Source organism: Hemitrygon akajei, chromosome 7 (genome assembly GCF_048418815.1).
Source record: "Hemitrygon akajei chromosome 7, sHemAka1.3, whole genome shotgun sequence".
NCBI classification, from domain to species: Eukaryota; Metazoa; Chordata; class Chondrichthyes; order Myliobatiformes; family Dasyatidae; genus Hemitrygon; species Hemitrygon akajei.
Genome location: NC_133130.1, coordinates 51,346,012 through 51,360,800, shown reverse-complemented (window position 1 = coordinate 51,360,800; position 14,789 = coordinate 51,346,012). Strand labels below are relative to the sequence as shown.

The following is a 14,789-nucleotide window of genomic DNA, read 5'->3' as shown; positions in this document are numbered from 1 at the left end:
GACTAGTGGGGTGCCACAGGGCTCGGTATTGGGACCACAGCTGTTTACCATTTACGTTAACGATTTGGATGAAGGCATAGAAAATAACATCAGCAAATTTGCTGACGATACTAAGCTGGGTGGCAATGTGACTTGTGATGAGGATGTTAGGAGAATTCAGGGTGACTTGGATAGGCTGGGTGAGTGGGCAGATACTTGGCAGATGGCGTTTAATGTGAATAAGTGTGAGGTTATCCACTTTGGGAGTAAGAACAGGAAGGCAGATTATTATCTGAACGGTATAGAGTTGGGTAAGGGAGTAATACAAAGAGATCTTGGAGTCCTTGTTCATCAGTCACTGAAGGTGAATGAGCAAGTGCAGCAGGCAGTGAAGAAGGCTAATGGAATGTTGGCCTTTATTACAAAGGGAATTGAGTACAAGAGCAAGGAAATCCTCTTGCATTTGTACAGAGCCCTGGTGAGACCACACCTGGAGTATTGTGTACAGTTTTGGTCTCCAGGGTTAAGGAAGGACATCCTGGCTGTAGAGGAAGTGCAGCGTAGATTCACGAGGTTAATTCCTGGGATGTCTGGACTGTCTTACGCAGAGAGGTTAGAGAGACTGGGCTTGTACACGCTGGAATTAAGGAGATTGAGAGAGGATCTGATTGAAACATATAAGATTAATAAGGGATTGGACAAGATAGAGGCAGGAAATACGTTTCAGATGCTGGGAGAGTCCAGTACCAGAGGGCATGGTTTGGGAATAAGGGGTAGGTCATTTAGGACAGAGTTAAGGAAGAACTTCTTCTCCCAGAGAGTTGTGGGGGTCTGGAATGCACTGCCTCAGAAGGTAGTGGAGGCCAATTCTCTGGATGCTTTCAAGAAGGAGCTAGATAGGTATCTTATGGATAGGGGAATCAAGGGATATGGGGACAAGGCAGGAACCGGGTATTGATAGGAATTGATCAGCCATGATCTCAAAATGGCAGTGCAGGCTCGAAGGGCCGAATGGTCTACTTCTGCACCTATTGTCTATTGTCTATTGAGATGGGCACAGAATCTATAGAAGTAAGGCAAACATATACAGATTACAGAGGAGGAGGTGTTTGCTGTCTTGAGGAAAATTAGGGAGGATAAATCCCCAGGACCTGACGACGAGTTTTTTTCGAATCCTGTGGGAGGTTAGTGCAGAAATTGCAGGGGTCCTAGAAGGGGTATTTAATATGTCCTTGTCCACGAGTGAGTGCCGAAGAATTGGAGGATAGCCAGTGAGGATAGCCAAGAATAAGCTAGAGAATTATCAGCCCGGTGAGTCTGACATCAGTAGTCGGTAAGTTATTGGAAGGTATTCTAAGGTATTTGGATAGACAGGGACTGATTAGGGACGGTCAGTATGGCTTTGTGCGTGGTAGGCCATATCTAACTGATCTTGGAGGAAGTTACCAGGAAAGTTGATAAAAGCAGGGCAGTAAATGTTGTCTACATGGACTTTCAAGATGAGGTAGTAAATCAGATTAGACAGTGGCTTCACAAGAGAATATGCAGGATATAAGATGTGAGGGGTGAATGGCAATGCTAACTTTTGAAGAATCCCAGCTTGTCTAGATTTGATGGTCTGTTCACATGTGTATCTCTAAATTAATTAATTAAATGTGGCCAGAAATGTTTTCAGTCATTAGCAAGCTGAGTCTAATTTGACATTAAGAGATAATAGTTGAGAATGAATTTGGTGAAGGGGAACTCAATCTAAAGTTAAGTTTGTGAGGCTAGTGAAAAAATCAGTTTGAAGGATAATAAAATGTGAATCTATTTGAGAAATATATTTCAGTTCAGCCCTGAATGACACTAGGTTACCTTTCCCTGCCACAAATTGTAGATGGGTTCAACACTGTGTAATTTAAAGAAGAAAATGGTAACTTAAGGGCTGGTCAGCATATCATAGATTGATAAGTTATACAGACAGAAAAAAGACTGTTTAAGTTATTATTTAGAAAAGCTTAGCTTAATCAAAGACAGCTGATGTGAATTTGTTAAGAAATGAATTTTGAGGAAATCAGGAGGTTTAACAAAATTTTAGATGACAGACAGAACGGAGTCATAAAAACCTTAGTGATTCAAAGGAAAATTAGCTAAATGATTCCATCCAAAGTTAATAAGATTGCTTCACACAAGGGGAAATAGTCATGGGCTGTTTCAGTGACTGGAAGTTTAGTGTTTTGTGTGGCTTCTAGTGCATGTTTCTCACTCACTTTTGTCATGTATTAATAGTACAAAATTAAGTGCAAGGGCAGTGATTGAGAAGTTTAGAAGGGACACAAAAACAGTCAGATGTAAGTGATGTATTTTGGAGGACAAATAATATAAGGGAATACAAAAATGAGCGCTGTGATTCACAGAGGAGTGTGGAGATTTGTGCATGGATACACACCCTGCAGCTGGTGCACAGGGTGATAGAGAAAGGAGATCATGGTAGAGGTATAGAAATAATTAGACTAACACCTAGCAACTGAAGCCTCTTGTGTCACCTAGAAATCTGAGTCATATAATACAGAAAGGGTATGATGGCACCAGAGAAGGTTCAGAGAAGATTTGAGCATAATGTTAAGATTGGAGAATTTACTGGGATGTTTCAGTTGTAAGTGAAAGGATTGATTAGACTGGATTGTTTTCTTTAGGTAAAAAAAAAGGGTGGAAATTGGCAGAATGATGCAGCAGTTTGTGCTACTTCCTCACGCTTCAGTAACCCAGGTTCAGTCATGATCTCAGATGCAGTCTCTGTAGATTTTTCATGTTTCTGTGTTGTGGGAAGAAGCTAAAATCCATAGAGTCAAAGTCAGGCTAGTTATTTAATTGGTTATTGAATATTGCTCTTTGCAAGTGACAAAAGAACTAAAGTAGAGACAATGAGAATGCAAGAGAAAATAAATTGCTGGGCTGTGGGGAAGTAAGGAGAGGGAGATTGGGGTTCCTTTGCAACATGGACCTGTTTCATAATAAGTTAATTATAAGTTGGTCACATGCTTAAGTGCCAGGTAAATGCAGTTTTCAGATGAGCAGTAAGTCACTTCCAGTTGCTATATGCTCACTGTGTGGACCACAGGACAGTGATGCTGTGGGAGAGGCTAGTCTTAATTTTTTCACAGTGATTGAGGCATATGCTCTGCAGATGTGAAGTATTATGTATCCTAGTGAAATACCACCAGAGAAGCGGCATGATTAAAATGCAGATTTTGTTCTGAAGTTTGGTAGCATGCTCACTGGGTAGTGTAACTTCAAAATTTAATTTTCTTTAGTTCTGGTTGGTTTTTCTAACCAAATATACTATCTTTCTCTAGATAAATCAAAAACATTTTAATTTCTTGTTTGCTTGAGTTAAATTTGCCAGATGAAAAGATTATGATCCAATTTTCACCTGAACTTCACTGTTCAAATTTGCAGGTACAGGAAGTTGTCCCTATCACAAGCTGTGACACAGCAGGAACATTCCTTCTGTTGGGCTGTAATAATGGATCAATATATTACATAGGTAGGAAATCTTATGTATTTAAAGTCTTCTGTTACTTAATCCCACTGCTGGGTAACTTGCTTGATTAGATGACAGCACAGTCTCTCAATAATGAATAATTAATTTTATTAAGGCATTTGTTAAGGTACTCCATGCAATCCTTATTGAGAAAGTAAGGAGGCATGGGATCTAAGGGGATATTGCTTTGTGGATCCAGAACTGGCTTGCCCACAGAAGGCAAAGAGTGGTTGTAGACAGGTCATATTCTGCATGGAGATTGGTGACCAGTGGTGGGCCTCAGGGATCTGTTCTGGGACCCCTACTCCTTGTGATTTTTATCAATGACCTGGATGAGGAAGTGGAGGGCTGGGTTAGTAAATTTGCTGATAACACAAAGGTTGGGGGTGTTGTGGATAGTGTGGAGGGCTGTCAGTGGTTACAGCAGGACATTGATAGGTTGAAAAACTGGGCTGAGAAGTGGCAGATGGAGTTCAACCCAGATAAGTGTGAGGTGGTCATTTTGGTAGGTCAAATATGATGGCAGAATATAGTATTAATGGCAAGACTCTTGGCAGTGTGGAGGGTCAGAGGGATCTTGGGGTTCAAGTTCATAGGACTTGATCTCCATTAGAGATAAAGCATTGTAATGGTTGTCTGACAGTCAGGTTTTGTTTGTACTCTGATTGGGATAATATGGCATTTCTATTGTCTAGAACAGTGAGTATTAAAGTACCCCTTGATTGATCCAACCTTTCATTTAAATTGTTATTCATTAATAATGCTATTAACTCCTCTCAACATTGCAGATATGCAAAAATTCCCTCTGAGGATGAAGGATAATGATCTTCTAGTTACTGAACTTTATCACGATCCATCCAATGATGCCATAACTGCACTAAGTGTATACCTCACTCCCAAAACAAGTATGTATGTTACGGGTGTCCAATCCATTGTGTTTTACTGTTTATAGTGTGATGTGATCAAGTATTTTTCACAGAATGAGAGGTAAAAAATATCTGTTTCTTTTTAAGAAGCTGCTTGAGCAATCTGCTTTCCTGAGATGATTATGTTTATTGAGAAGAGGGAAAAGAGAAATCTATATCTGACTGCATATTGTTCCACTTACACTTTGGATGTAATTGAGTTGAATCCAGTACATGGTCATCATATGCATTTTACTTTACTTAAAGGCGTCAGTGGAAATTGGATTGAAATTGCTTATGGAACTAGTTCTGGAGCAGTACGTGTAATAGTCCAGCATCCTGAAACTGTCGGGTCAGGTCCCCAACTCTTCCAGACATTCACAGTTCATCGTAGCCCAGTGACTAAAATCATGCTGTCTGAAAAGTATCTGGTTTCAGGTAAACTTATTATTTGGATTTGAGGGGGTTTACGTCTGTATTTCTAATAATTTGTACATTAATTTCCTAAAGATAGAGAACAGAACACAGTATTCCTTTATTTTAAGAAAACAGCTTTTTTTATCTCCAGAAAGTTCCTTCCCTTTGGCAATGTCAAATATAAAGAGACTGATTTTTCAAATCTGATTCCTATTTTAACAGTGCATTCATTTTAAAAATGCAACCGTATACATTCATATAAAATGTAACAAATCTCCAGCATAAAGTTCAACAACTTTGTTTTATTGATGAACATAGTATATATGTAAATGTCTCCATTATCAAACAGGATCATCTCAATAACAAATAATTCTTCAATAGTGTATGTCAAAGCCTTCAATGTATTTAAGAAAAATTGAAATTTTGTTCTCTGGTTGTTAATGTGAAGGGATATAGGTATTTTGACCTTGTACTTGATTTAGTGTGCTCATTGGCAGTTTAACTTTTATTTCATCCCAAACCATTTTAAGCATTTTTATTTTGCTTCTGTTGGTAAAAGTGATTTATTATTAAATGGACTTGGTTTTGCAGTATGTGCTGATAACAACCATGTGAGGACTTGGACAGTCACTCGATTCAGAGGAATGATTTCCACACAACCAGGGTCCACTCCACTGGCATCATTCAAAATACTTTCACTGGAGGAAACTGAGAGCCATGGGAGTTATGCTGCTGGTAATGATATCGGTAAATATCTGGATCAGAGATAGATCCATTGACACTAAAATAAAAACATTGTTGAGGATCTCTAAATATTAAATGTTGCTTCGAAATGCAAGTTCTATCAATGTTTTTCTACCTCTGCCTGTTATTTGCATCTTTAGCCTAAAAGAATTAGTTTAGTATTGTCACCTGTACAGTCAAAAGCCTGTCTTGTATTAAAAGTGCATTGATGGACTGGAAAGGTGTATCCTGAATAGTTGAGCACAGATGAAGTGTTCGTTAGATCAAACCATTGCCATTAAAGTTCATACTGAGAACTCCATTTCCAACTTCACCATCAATAAATATTTCAAGAGATCTTTAATTAACTTTGATATTTGAAAATTATTAGGATTGTAGCAAATATATATTATAATTCATTTTGATCATGTCCTGCAATTCCCATTCAAATTAACAAAGCAACATACACAAAATACCGAGATCCTTCGGCCCAAAACATCGATTGTACTTTTTTTTCCCCCCATAGATGCTGCCTGGCCTGCTGAGTTGCTCCAGCATCTGCAGATTTTTTCTTGTTTGTAAATTTACCAAGTGTCAGATCATAGCTCAGGTCTGATTTTCAGGAACAAGGAGCAGAGTTATTATCAACTCATGGTGGAAGAAGTCTGGTACTGCTACTTATTTCAACACTGGTAGTTCTAGGCTGCTGACATAAATTCTAAATTTCTATTGCAGCAAAATTTCTTGGCTTCATATTCTTTTTTACCGTTTTTAGGACCCTTTGGGGAGAGGGATGATCAACAAGTTTTCATTCAAAAAGTTGTTCCAGTCACAAATAAGCTGTTTGTTCGTTTATCTTCCACAGGGAAAAGGTAATCCATTAGCAAAATAAACTTCTTGCTATATTTTGGAGAATGATTTATATTTTAAATCTTAATGTTATTTTGGTTCCAGGATTTGTGAGATCCAGGCAGTTGATGGCATGACAATAACCGCATTTACTGTGAGAGAATGTGAAGGTTCTAGTCGGATGGGTTCTCGACCAAGGCGGTATCTCTTCACAGGCCATGGTAATGGAAGTATTCAGATGTGGGACCTGACAACTGCCATGGACATGGTAAACAAAGGGGAAGAGAGAGGTAAGATGAAAGCTGTTGCAAAAAAGTCAGTGCAGATTTGGAATGCAGATTAATTCTTATTTGTTGATACTGGCTGCAGAGATTAGAATCCTCTGCTTAAACAATTAAATTAGTCTTTACAGATACCGGCAGCAAACAACATTCTTGAGAAAAGTGGATAAGTGTGGAATTGGAAAGTTCCATCGAAATTTAACATCACAACCAGAGATTCCTGATAAATGGATTTTGAATTATTTTGTTTTCAAAAATCAAGCCTGTCTTTCATTGAAGTTGCAGAACCTTGTTAGCTTCTATAGTTGGAGTATGATGTTGCTTGATAAAAATAAATTCCCAAGTGCTATTTATGATAGTTGTTCAATATTGTATTAGTGACAAGAGGTTGTTGAACTTTCTTGAGCTGTATACTTGCTAGTTATCATTTAAACCATGTAGTTAGGTCATTTGTCCATTAATGAAATCTGTAACAGATAAATAGCCATTATTTTAAAAAGCACATTATTATTTTGTCACTAGAATCAGAATTAGGTTTATTGTCAGACATGTTGAGAAATCTTTTGTGGCAGCAGTACAGTACAAGATTTTCTGTAAATAATGGTCTCAGAATCGGTGCTGTTGAAATGCTATAATTTTTCATGAGTATAGCTGAAATTGTCATTGCAGATTGTATTGCAAGGCTACAATTAAATAATATACTCTATAGATAGTCTTAATATATTTTTTATAACTGCAGTGAAATTCATAAAATCAATCCTTCATTGTAGATGTTGGAGGCCCCACAGAAGAAGAGCTGTTGAAGTTGCTAGATCAGTGTGATCTAAGCACATCCCGCTGTGTTACTCCCAACATCAGTCCAGCTGCCTCTCTAGTACAACAGACCAAACTGCGGGAGTCAAGCTCAAGGTAATAGTTATCAAGCAGATTATTTTATTTACTAGCTTTTAGCAGCAGGAGCTGATTCTTCTAAGAAAACAGACACTTCCAACGAGCATTAGAAATGGGTTTTTTTTCTCTGATTTTAATTTTGAGGGTCATAAAAAACTGCTGCAGCAATTCTGCTAAAGGCTTTGAAACATTCTTGTACAATGGTTTGCTCCCCTTCTCATTATATACGCTTTATAATAATAAATGAGTTTAGACTTATTACCTATATATTTTCCATAGACCTTTTAGAAGCACCACAAAGTTTGAGTTGGGGAATAATCAGGGGTGGAAAAATAAATTGCATATAACCCTGACTCATTGAAATTTGTCATAGTTAGGGATACTGTGGGAGAATGTAAGTTCTTTTTGAATGAAATCCAAATCAGCTTACTAACACTTAAACCTGTATTTTTTTTCTCTAAACTGAAAATCGTTTTGATCTTGAGTTAATTTTAATGCAGTGGAAAATGTGTTTTCAAAGCAAAAATGAAATTTAACTTCTACCCTAACAGCAGCTTCATTAATGTTGAATTGTTGAACAATAAAATAACACACAATGATGGAACACACAGCTCCACACCAAGTAGTAGCTGTGGAGAGATGGTTAATATTTCAGGACAACGGTGTTAATTACTTCTCTCTACAGCTAGGATTAATTAGCATCTGTAATTACTTTGATTTTTAGAATTCCATTTGGAGTTGATAGTTTAAACCAGCTCATGCTAGTGTGATCCGTAAGTTGTAGATATAATAATCCAAATATAATTGTCAACCTTTCTCAAAAAAACTGATAAGTTAAGCTTAACTTACCTTTCTAGAAATTAATCTTGTTATTTCCCTCTCATAAATTTTAAAAACTCTTAAGGCAAATATAATAAATTTCTGTTAACTAACTTGCTTGAGCCAAAATTGGATTTAATTTAAATAAATTGATTTTGATTAATGCTATTTACAACATGAAAATTTATTGACAATTTTGAATAGGAAAGATACTAAAAACCATATGCTAAAGCAATACGAATAAAAATACAGCCCTAGACACAATTTTATAAAATGTTAAAAAGGAGCAGCATAATAAAGAAATAAGAAAAAAAACACAAGAAAAATATGAAAACCACAATAACCTACATACTCCACTTTTCATAGCATTTCCAACAAAGGCAAAGCAGCAGGCCAGCAACTGAGTCGCAGCACATAAAAATTCCTTCTTTAGAATGAAAATTTTCCTCCAATTTTCTACTATGTGGGGTAGGGTTTGTTCACTTCCTTGGAGAAGTTGGGAGGAGGTCATTTGGGAGGGAAGGGCTAATGTCACAACCCAAGTTGGGTGAGCCCATTCAATGCTCCTCATCAGCCTACCATCCTCCCCTCCACCCAATACAGCACTTCACCAGTTATCCACGGCCTCCCCTATCTCACGTCAAAAACTGAGAATGGACTCAAGCAAATAAACATGGTGCAACTGTGCACTGCAGTACTGGGCTGAAAAACCTTGAACGAGATTGCTAACTGGGCTATTCGGTCACTGCCCATCACTGTGAGCACTAGCATCACATGTCAGGCAAAGTTCAAAAAACAATGTTTATTTTTTTTAAATCATGATCCCTCACAGAACCCCAGTTGAGAAACCCTGGTTTAAACAGAAGCCAAAGAGTCACAGTAATAGCAAATCTATTTTTTTTTAATTTTCTGAGCTGTGCATTATATACACACATCGCACTTTTTTCATAAAGTGAAAGTTCATATGATTGAATTAATCCATTTCCTTTGTACATCATCTCATGCTCAACTCCCCCCCCCCCCCCCACTGAAATGCCACACACACAGTTAGTCAGGTAGCATCTCGAGAGAGTAATAAAGAGTTGACATTTTGGGACGAGGCCCTTCATCAGAATACTTAATGACCTTCTCTCTATCATTGTTTTCTTGTTTCATCTGCTATTTGCCTTTTCAGTAGATCCAACTTCAGAACATTTTCTAATGTCTTTCAACTAGAGTCATACTTCAAGGAAAGAGGCCTTTGGCATCATCCCAACTTCTTGTATGTAGCTCATAGCTTTTTCAGTCCCAACATTTCAGGTGTTCACTTAAATATTGTGAGTGTACCTGTCTGTACCACGACCAGGGTGCAAAATAAAATTCTCAGTTTACCATTCAATCTCCTACCTCTTTAAATTTTTGTCCTTCTTGTGTTGCGCATTGCTGTAGAAATGGTCCTTACTACCTACCTTACACACACCATTCATTTCAGTCAGGCCACTCCAGGACAAACAAGGCACGTCTATCCACTCTTGTAACTGAAACACTGCATGCCTGCTACTGTACTGGTGACTCTTTTCTGCACCCCATCTTGTATAATCACACCTTTCTTATAGTCTTGGGACCAGAACAATACATAGTTCTCCAACTGTGAGCTCAATCCTCATTCTACTTCAAACTAACTTGAGTCCAATTTTCCAAGTATTTATTGATTTTGCATGATAAAGCACAAACCCATTGATGAAAATAGAAATGCTCTTGTTTTTGCCCAACTATAAAAAGGAGGAATAAGATTAAACTCAAAGCAAATACAACCTTGGACATTAATGTCTTTATATCTCAACTGGAGTTTTCAGTGTATTGCGGACGAATCATAAACACGTCCATATTTACTTTTGTTCTCTTAACTGTATTTACTTAGGGTAACATACGAATTTCACAAATTTAAATTTATCTTTGTTGGAGCAGTCAAAGTTAGACCAGAGGAATCATGCAAAAATTGAATTTTAATGGTCAATTAAACAGTATTTTGTTGGATGTTGTAACATTCTGTAATATTTGTGAAATACTTACTAATTTTGCTTTTGTGAAGTAACTTGATTTGTTTGAAATTTTTATCCCTCAGTCTTCAGCTCCAGACTTCAGAGGTATTTCATGAGACAGCAACTTATGGTTCTGTGAGGCCATACAGGGAGAGTCCACTGCTAGCAAGAGCAAGGCGAACGGAAAGCTTTCATAGCTACCGAGACTTCCAACCTTTCACTTTCAATAAAAATATATTAGATAAAGGGAGTACTGGTTCTGAAAGCGAGTCTTCGATACAGCTGGAGGGGGAGCCAAAATTAAGGAAACCTGGAACTGGAGACTATATCATTAGTGAGCGAAAGAGCCAAGGGAATGAGACTTGGGGAAGCAGGAGCCTGGATGGGATGCTAGACACTCCAAAAGCAGGTGAAGGTGTGACTGAATTCAGGAAAAAGATGCAGGATGAAGAAATTGATAAGTTTGAAAACAAGAAAAAGTGTACATTTGAAGGAGGATTTTTAAGCAGAAAAAAAACTGTTGCAGTCCAGCAGTTAGCATCATGCTCTGTTGGTGCTGAAGCAGGAAGTGAGCCCCAAACCACAGCCTCGCAGTCTCCAACAAAAGTGGCCACATCTCCACGCCACAAGAAAACTGAGGCTTTGTGTCAGGATCAAAGTTTGTGAGTTATCATCACTACAATGGAAGTTTAGATTTTAACTAACAAGAGCATTTATTGCTACAGTATTCTCTTGCACCAAAATTGTACACTAAATACTATTAAGTTTAAAGATTTTATTTTATTTCTTGGCAGTATTACTTGTTTATGGTTGTATGAGTGCACACTAAATTCTAGCATTAGCACTGTTACAAAAACTGACAGATTTCCCTCCCTCAACTCTGAGCCTGTTGTATACTTGTTAGGGCCTTCAGTTGGCTGAGTTCTATTGTAAACTGCTCTAATTTATATATAACCTTTTGCACCAAGTGTCTGTTCTTAAAAAGGTATATTGAAGTGATGCAAATACCATTCCCGTCTATGCATTCTTGGTTTTGAGTTGCTTCAGATTACATTTATTTTAAAGAGCAAACATAGGTCAAGGGTGCTGCTGATATCAGCTTGTGAGTATATATGCATTAATTTACATTCTTTAGATTATTTCCCAAGTCAAAAATGCTGCAGATTTTGAATAAAATATATTACATAGAAGGAAGATTACTAAAACATTGTTTATATTATGAACTATATTTAATTTTTACATGGAACATGGGTACTACAGCCAGTTACATAATTTGACACATCTGAGCACATTTTCATTTGATACCCTGACTAAAGTTAGCAATAACGCCAGAATACAAAAGGAAAATTGTGGTTGTAGAAGTTTAAGAACCACATTGTGTTGGGTAGACAGAATGCAGATGAAGAAACCAGTCAGTCTGAAATCTTAATGAAATAATCTTCCATATGACAACATAAACAACATTATTCTGATTTATGGGAAAGGGAACAGGTTATTAGTATGAGCCATAATCTTTAATTACTCTCTTCCCAAATAAGTTGATTGGGCTAGTCTATTTTTAAATCATGCTGTAATGAAGGCCTTGTACTCAATAGTTCAATTGAAAGCCAGTTCTTCTGCTTATCTAAATTCTATGCAATCTCCAAGTCCTTGGAAGGACGAGGCAGGACAAATTACTGGCACAAAATAGAATGAGGCCTTCTAAGTTTCTTTTTAATGTGATAGAGGTTTAGTGATTGAGTTCCACCAGGCAGCAATTTGATCCTTAAAGTGAAACATGTCTATTGTCAAACAATAAACCATATTATGTAAAAACTTAAAATATTGTACAAAAACCTGAAGAAACTGTCGTGGAGCTATTATGTTGTAACACAGCACTGCATCACTATTGTTCACAATAAGCCACCAAATTTTTGTATTGAGAACTTCTAGTTTGTACCTTACCAGAGTCGATGATTTTGACCCATTTCAAAATCCTTTGGACCAATTCTTCCTCTTACGGTGGTCTTATTTTTAAAGGCATATCAGCACTGTGCTTACATTACATGGTCACAACAACAGGGAAAGGTATCATTTCTCAAAAACAACATGGTATCAATGTCAAAGAGGCGGATAAAATGCTGGTTACAAGAAATTCTCAGATGAATACACTTGTTAATTTATTTCATGAGTTCTAACTTCAAAAGGCCTTTTAAAATTTATGTATCACAGATTGTTGCATTACAGTCCCTAAACCATTTCAACAGTTTTTTGGAAGTAGATTGGATAGCTCTACTGCAAACAACTCAGTATTTGTAGTAAAATAAAACTTAATGGGAAAAATATCATAAAAATAAATTACAGTTAATGTATTACAAATTTCTAATTCTGCAAAAAAGTTTTCTTTTATATAAAAGATTTCCTTGACATTGGTACCATCAGGTTTCTGACCTTTGACTTTAGCAGAATCTCTCAGAAACAGGAGGGATTTGAATTTTTTTCTATTATAAGACCAAGCTGAAATGTAATAAGTACATGTAAAGTTGTCTGACTAGAATTTTGTAACCTTTGCACTCCATGTTATGTTCCATGGTAAGGGAAATAATAAATTAAAAACACAGCTTCTTAAACATTAGAGTGTGTTGTATTCATTTCTCAATATGGAGTTATACAAGTTTGATCCTTTGAAAGACACAAGTGAGACAGATTGGTTTTTAATAACAGAAACCAGTTCTTCAGTCTATCTAGTCCAGCCGAACTGTTATTCTGCCTAATCTCATCTGGGTAAGTCACACTTGGATCATAGCCCTCCTTATTCCTCCCATCTATGTACTTATCTGAATTTCTCTTGAACATTGAAGTCAAACTCATTTCCACTGGCATCTCATTCCACATTCGCACCACCTTCTGATTGAAGTACCCCAGTGAGTAAAGTCCTAACCTATTTAACCTTTCCTTATAATTCAGGTCCTCAAGTCACAGAAATCTTGTAAATTTGCTGTACTTTTTCAGTCCTGTTGTTATCTTTCTTGTTGGTAGGTCCCCAGAGCTACAGATAATATTCCAAATTAGGCCTCACCAATATTTTGTACAATTTCAACATAACATCCTAATTCCTATACTTAATACTTTTGATTTATGAAGGCCATTATGCCAAAAGATCTCTTTATGACCCTATCTACCTGTGACATCACTTTCAAGGAATTATATACCTGTATTCCCAGGTCCCTGTTCTACTTCACTCCTCAATGCCTCACCGGTTTACTACATTATCATCCAGATCATTGATAATAGATGACAAACAATGGACCCAACACCAATAGCACACTGCTATTCACAGACTTCCAGTCAGAAAGGCAACCATCTACTACCACTCGGGCTTCTCCCATGAAGCCAATCTTGCATCCCATTTATTACCTCATTCTGAATGCCAAGCAAATGAACCACCTTGACCAGCCTCCCATGTTGCACCTTGTCAATGGTTTTGCTAAAGTTTATGTAGAAAACATACACTGCCTTTCATTCAACACACACAAAATGCTGGAGGAACTCAGCAGGCTAGGCAGCATCAATGGAAAAGAGTACAGTCAATGTTGACTATTCCGAATCAGGCCCTGTCTATTGCAATACTTATATATCCAGCCCCTGAGAATAACTTACCCACTACTAATATCAGGCTCATGGGCCTGTAATTTGCCAGCTTATTCTTAGACCTTTCCTAAACAACATTAGCTATTCTCCAATTCTCTAATCCTTTATCTGTGGCTAAAAGATGTCTGAACTACCTCTGTTAGAGCTCCTGTAATTTCTGCACTAGCCTAGCAAAAGGTCCAAGCCTACCACTTTCTCATGCCCTGGGGATTTATCCACATTAATTTTCCTTGAGAGCACCTCTGTAATCCATTTATGATCCATCACTTCATTGCTGTTTTTGGCTCATTTCTAAAGAGAGCTTAACGTAAAGGGGTTCTTAGGAGTCAGTGATTATAATATGATGGAAGTCACCCTGCAGTTTGAGAGGGAGAAGCTAAATCAGATGTATCAGTATTCCAGTGAAGTAAAGGGAATTACAGAGGCATGAGAGGAGCTGGCTAAAGTTGATTGGAAGGGGACACTAGACGGAATGGCAGCAGAACAGCAAAAGCTGGAGTTTTGGGGGGTAATTGGGCACAGGAGTAATTCATCCCAAAAAAGAAGCATTCTAAAGGAAGGATGAGGCAACATATATAAAAAAAAACATATACCCAAAAAATGAAATATGTGAAGGTAAGTTAGCTAATAATATGAAAGGATCCAAAAAACAAGAAATGAGTAAAAGAGAAGGAAAAGTGGCTATTGGATCACTGGAAAATGACATCAGAGTAATGGGGAATGAAAAAATAGGAGAGGAACTGAATTA

General features: G+C 37.3%; 1 protein-coding gene across 1 annotated transcript in view; it reads left to right on the top strand.

The window, feature by feature from the left end:
* The window catches only part of kctd3 (potassium channel tetramerization domain containing 3), a 107,009-nt gene extending 93,989 nt beyond the window's left edge, over positions 1–13,020 (top strand). The window contains exons 11-18 of the mRNA XM_073050839.1: positions 3,421–3,508; positions 4,294–4,410; positions 4,678–4,848; positions 5,419–5,574; positions 6,326–6,422; positions 6,505–6,689; positions 7,451–7,589; positions 10,495–13,020. Of these exons, the coding sequence (XP_072906940.1) occupies positions 3,421–3,508; positions 4,294–4,410; positions 4,678–4,848; positions 5,419–5,574; positions 6,326–6,422; positions 6,505–6,689; positions 7,451–7,589; positions 10,495–11,077 (1,536 nt within the window). The 3' untranslated portion in view covers positions 11,078–13,020. The remainder of the gene's footprint in view (positions 1–3,420; positions 3,509–4,293; positions 4,411–4,677; positions 4,849–5,418; positions 5,575–6,325; positions 6,423–6,504; positions 6,690–7,450; positions 7,590–10,494) is intronic.
* Positions 13,021–14,789: the final 1,769 nt, after the last annotated feature.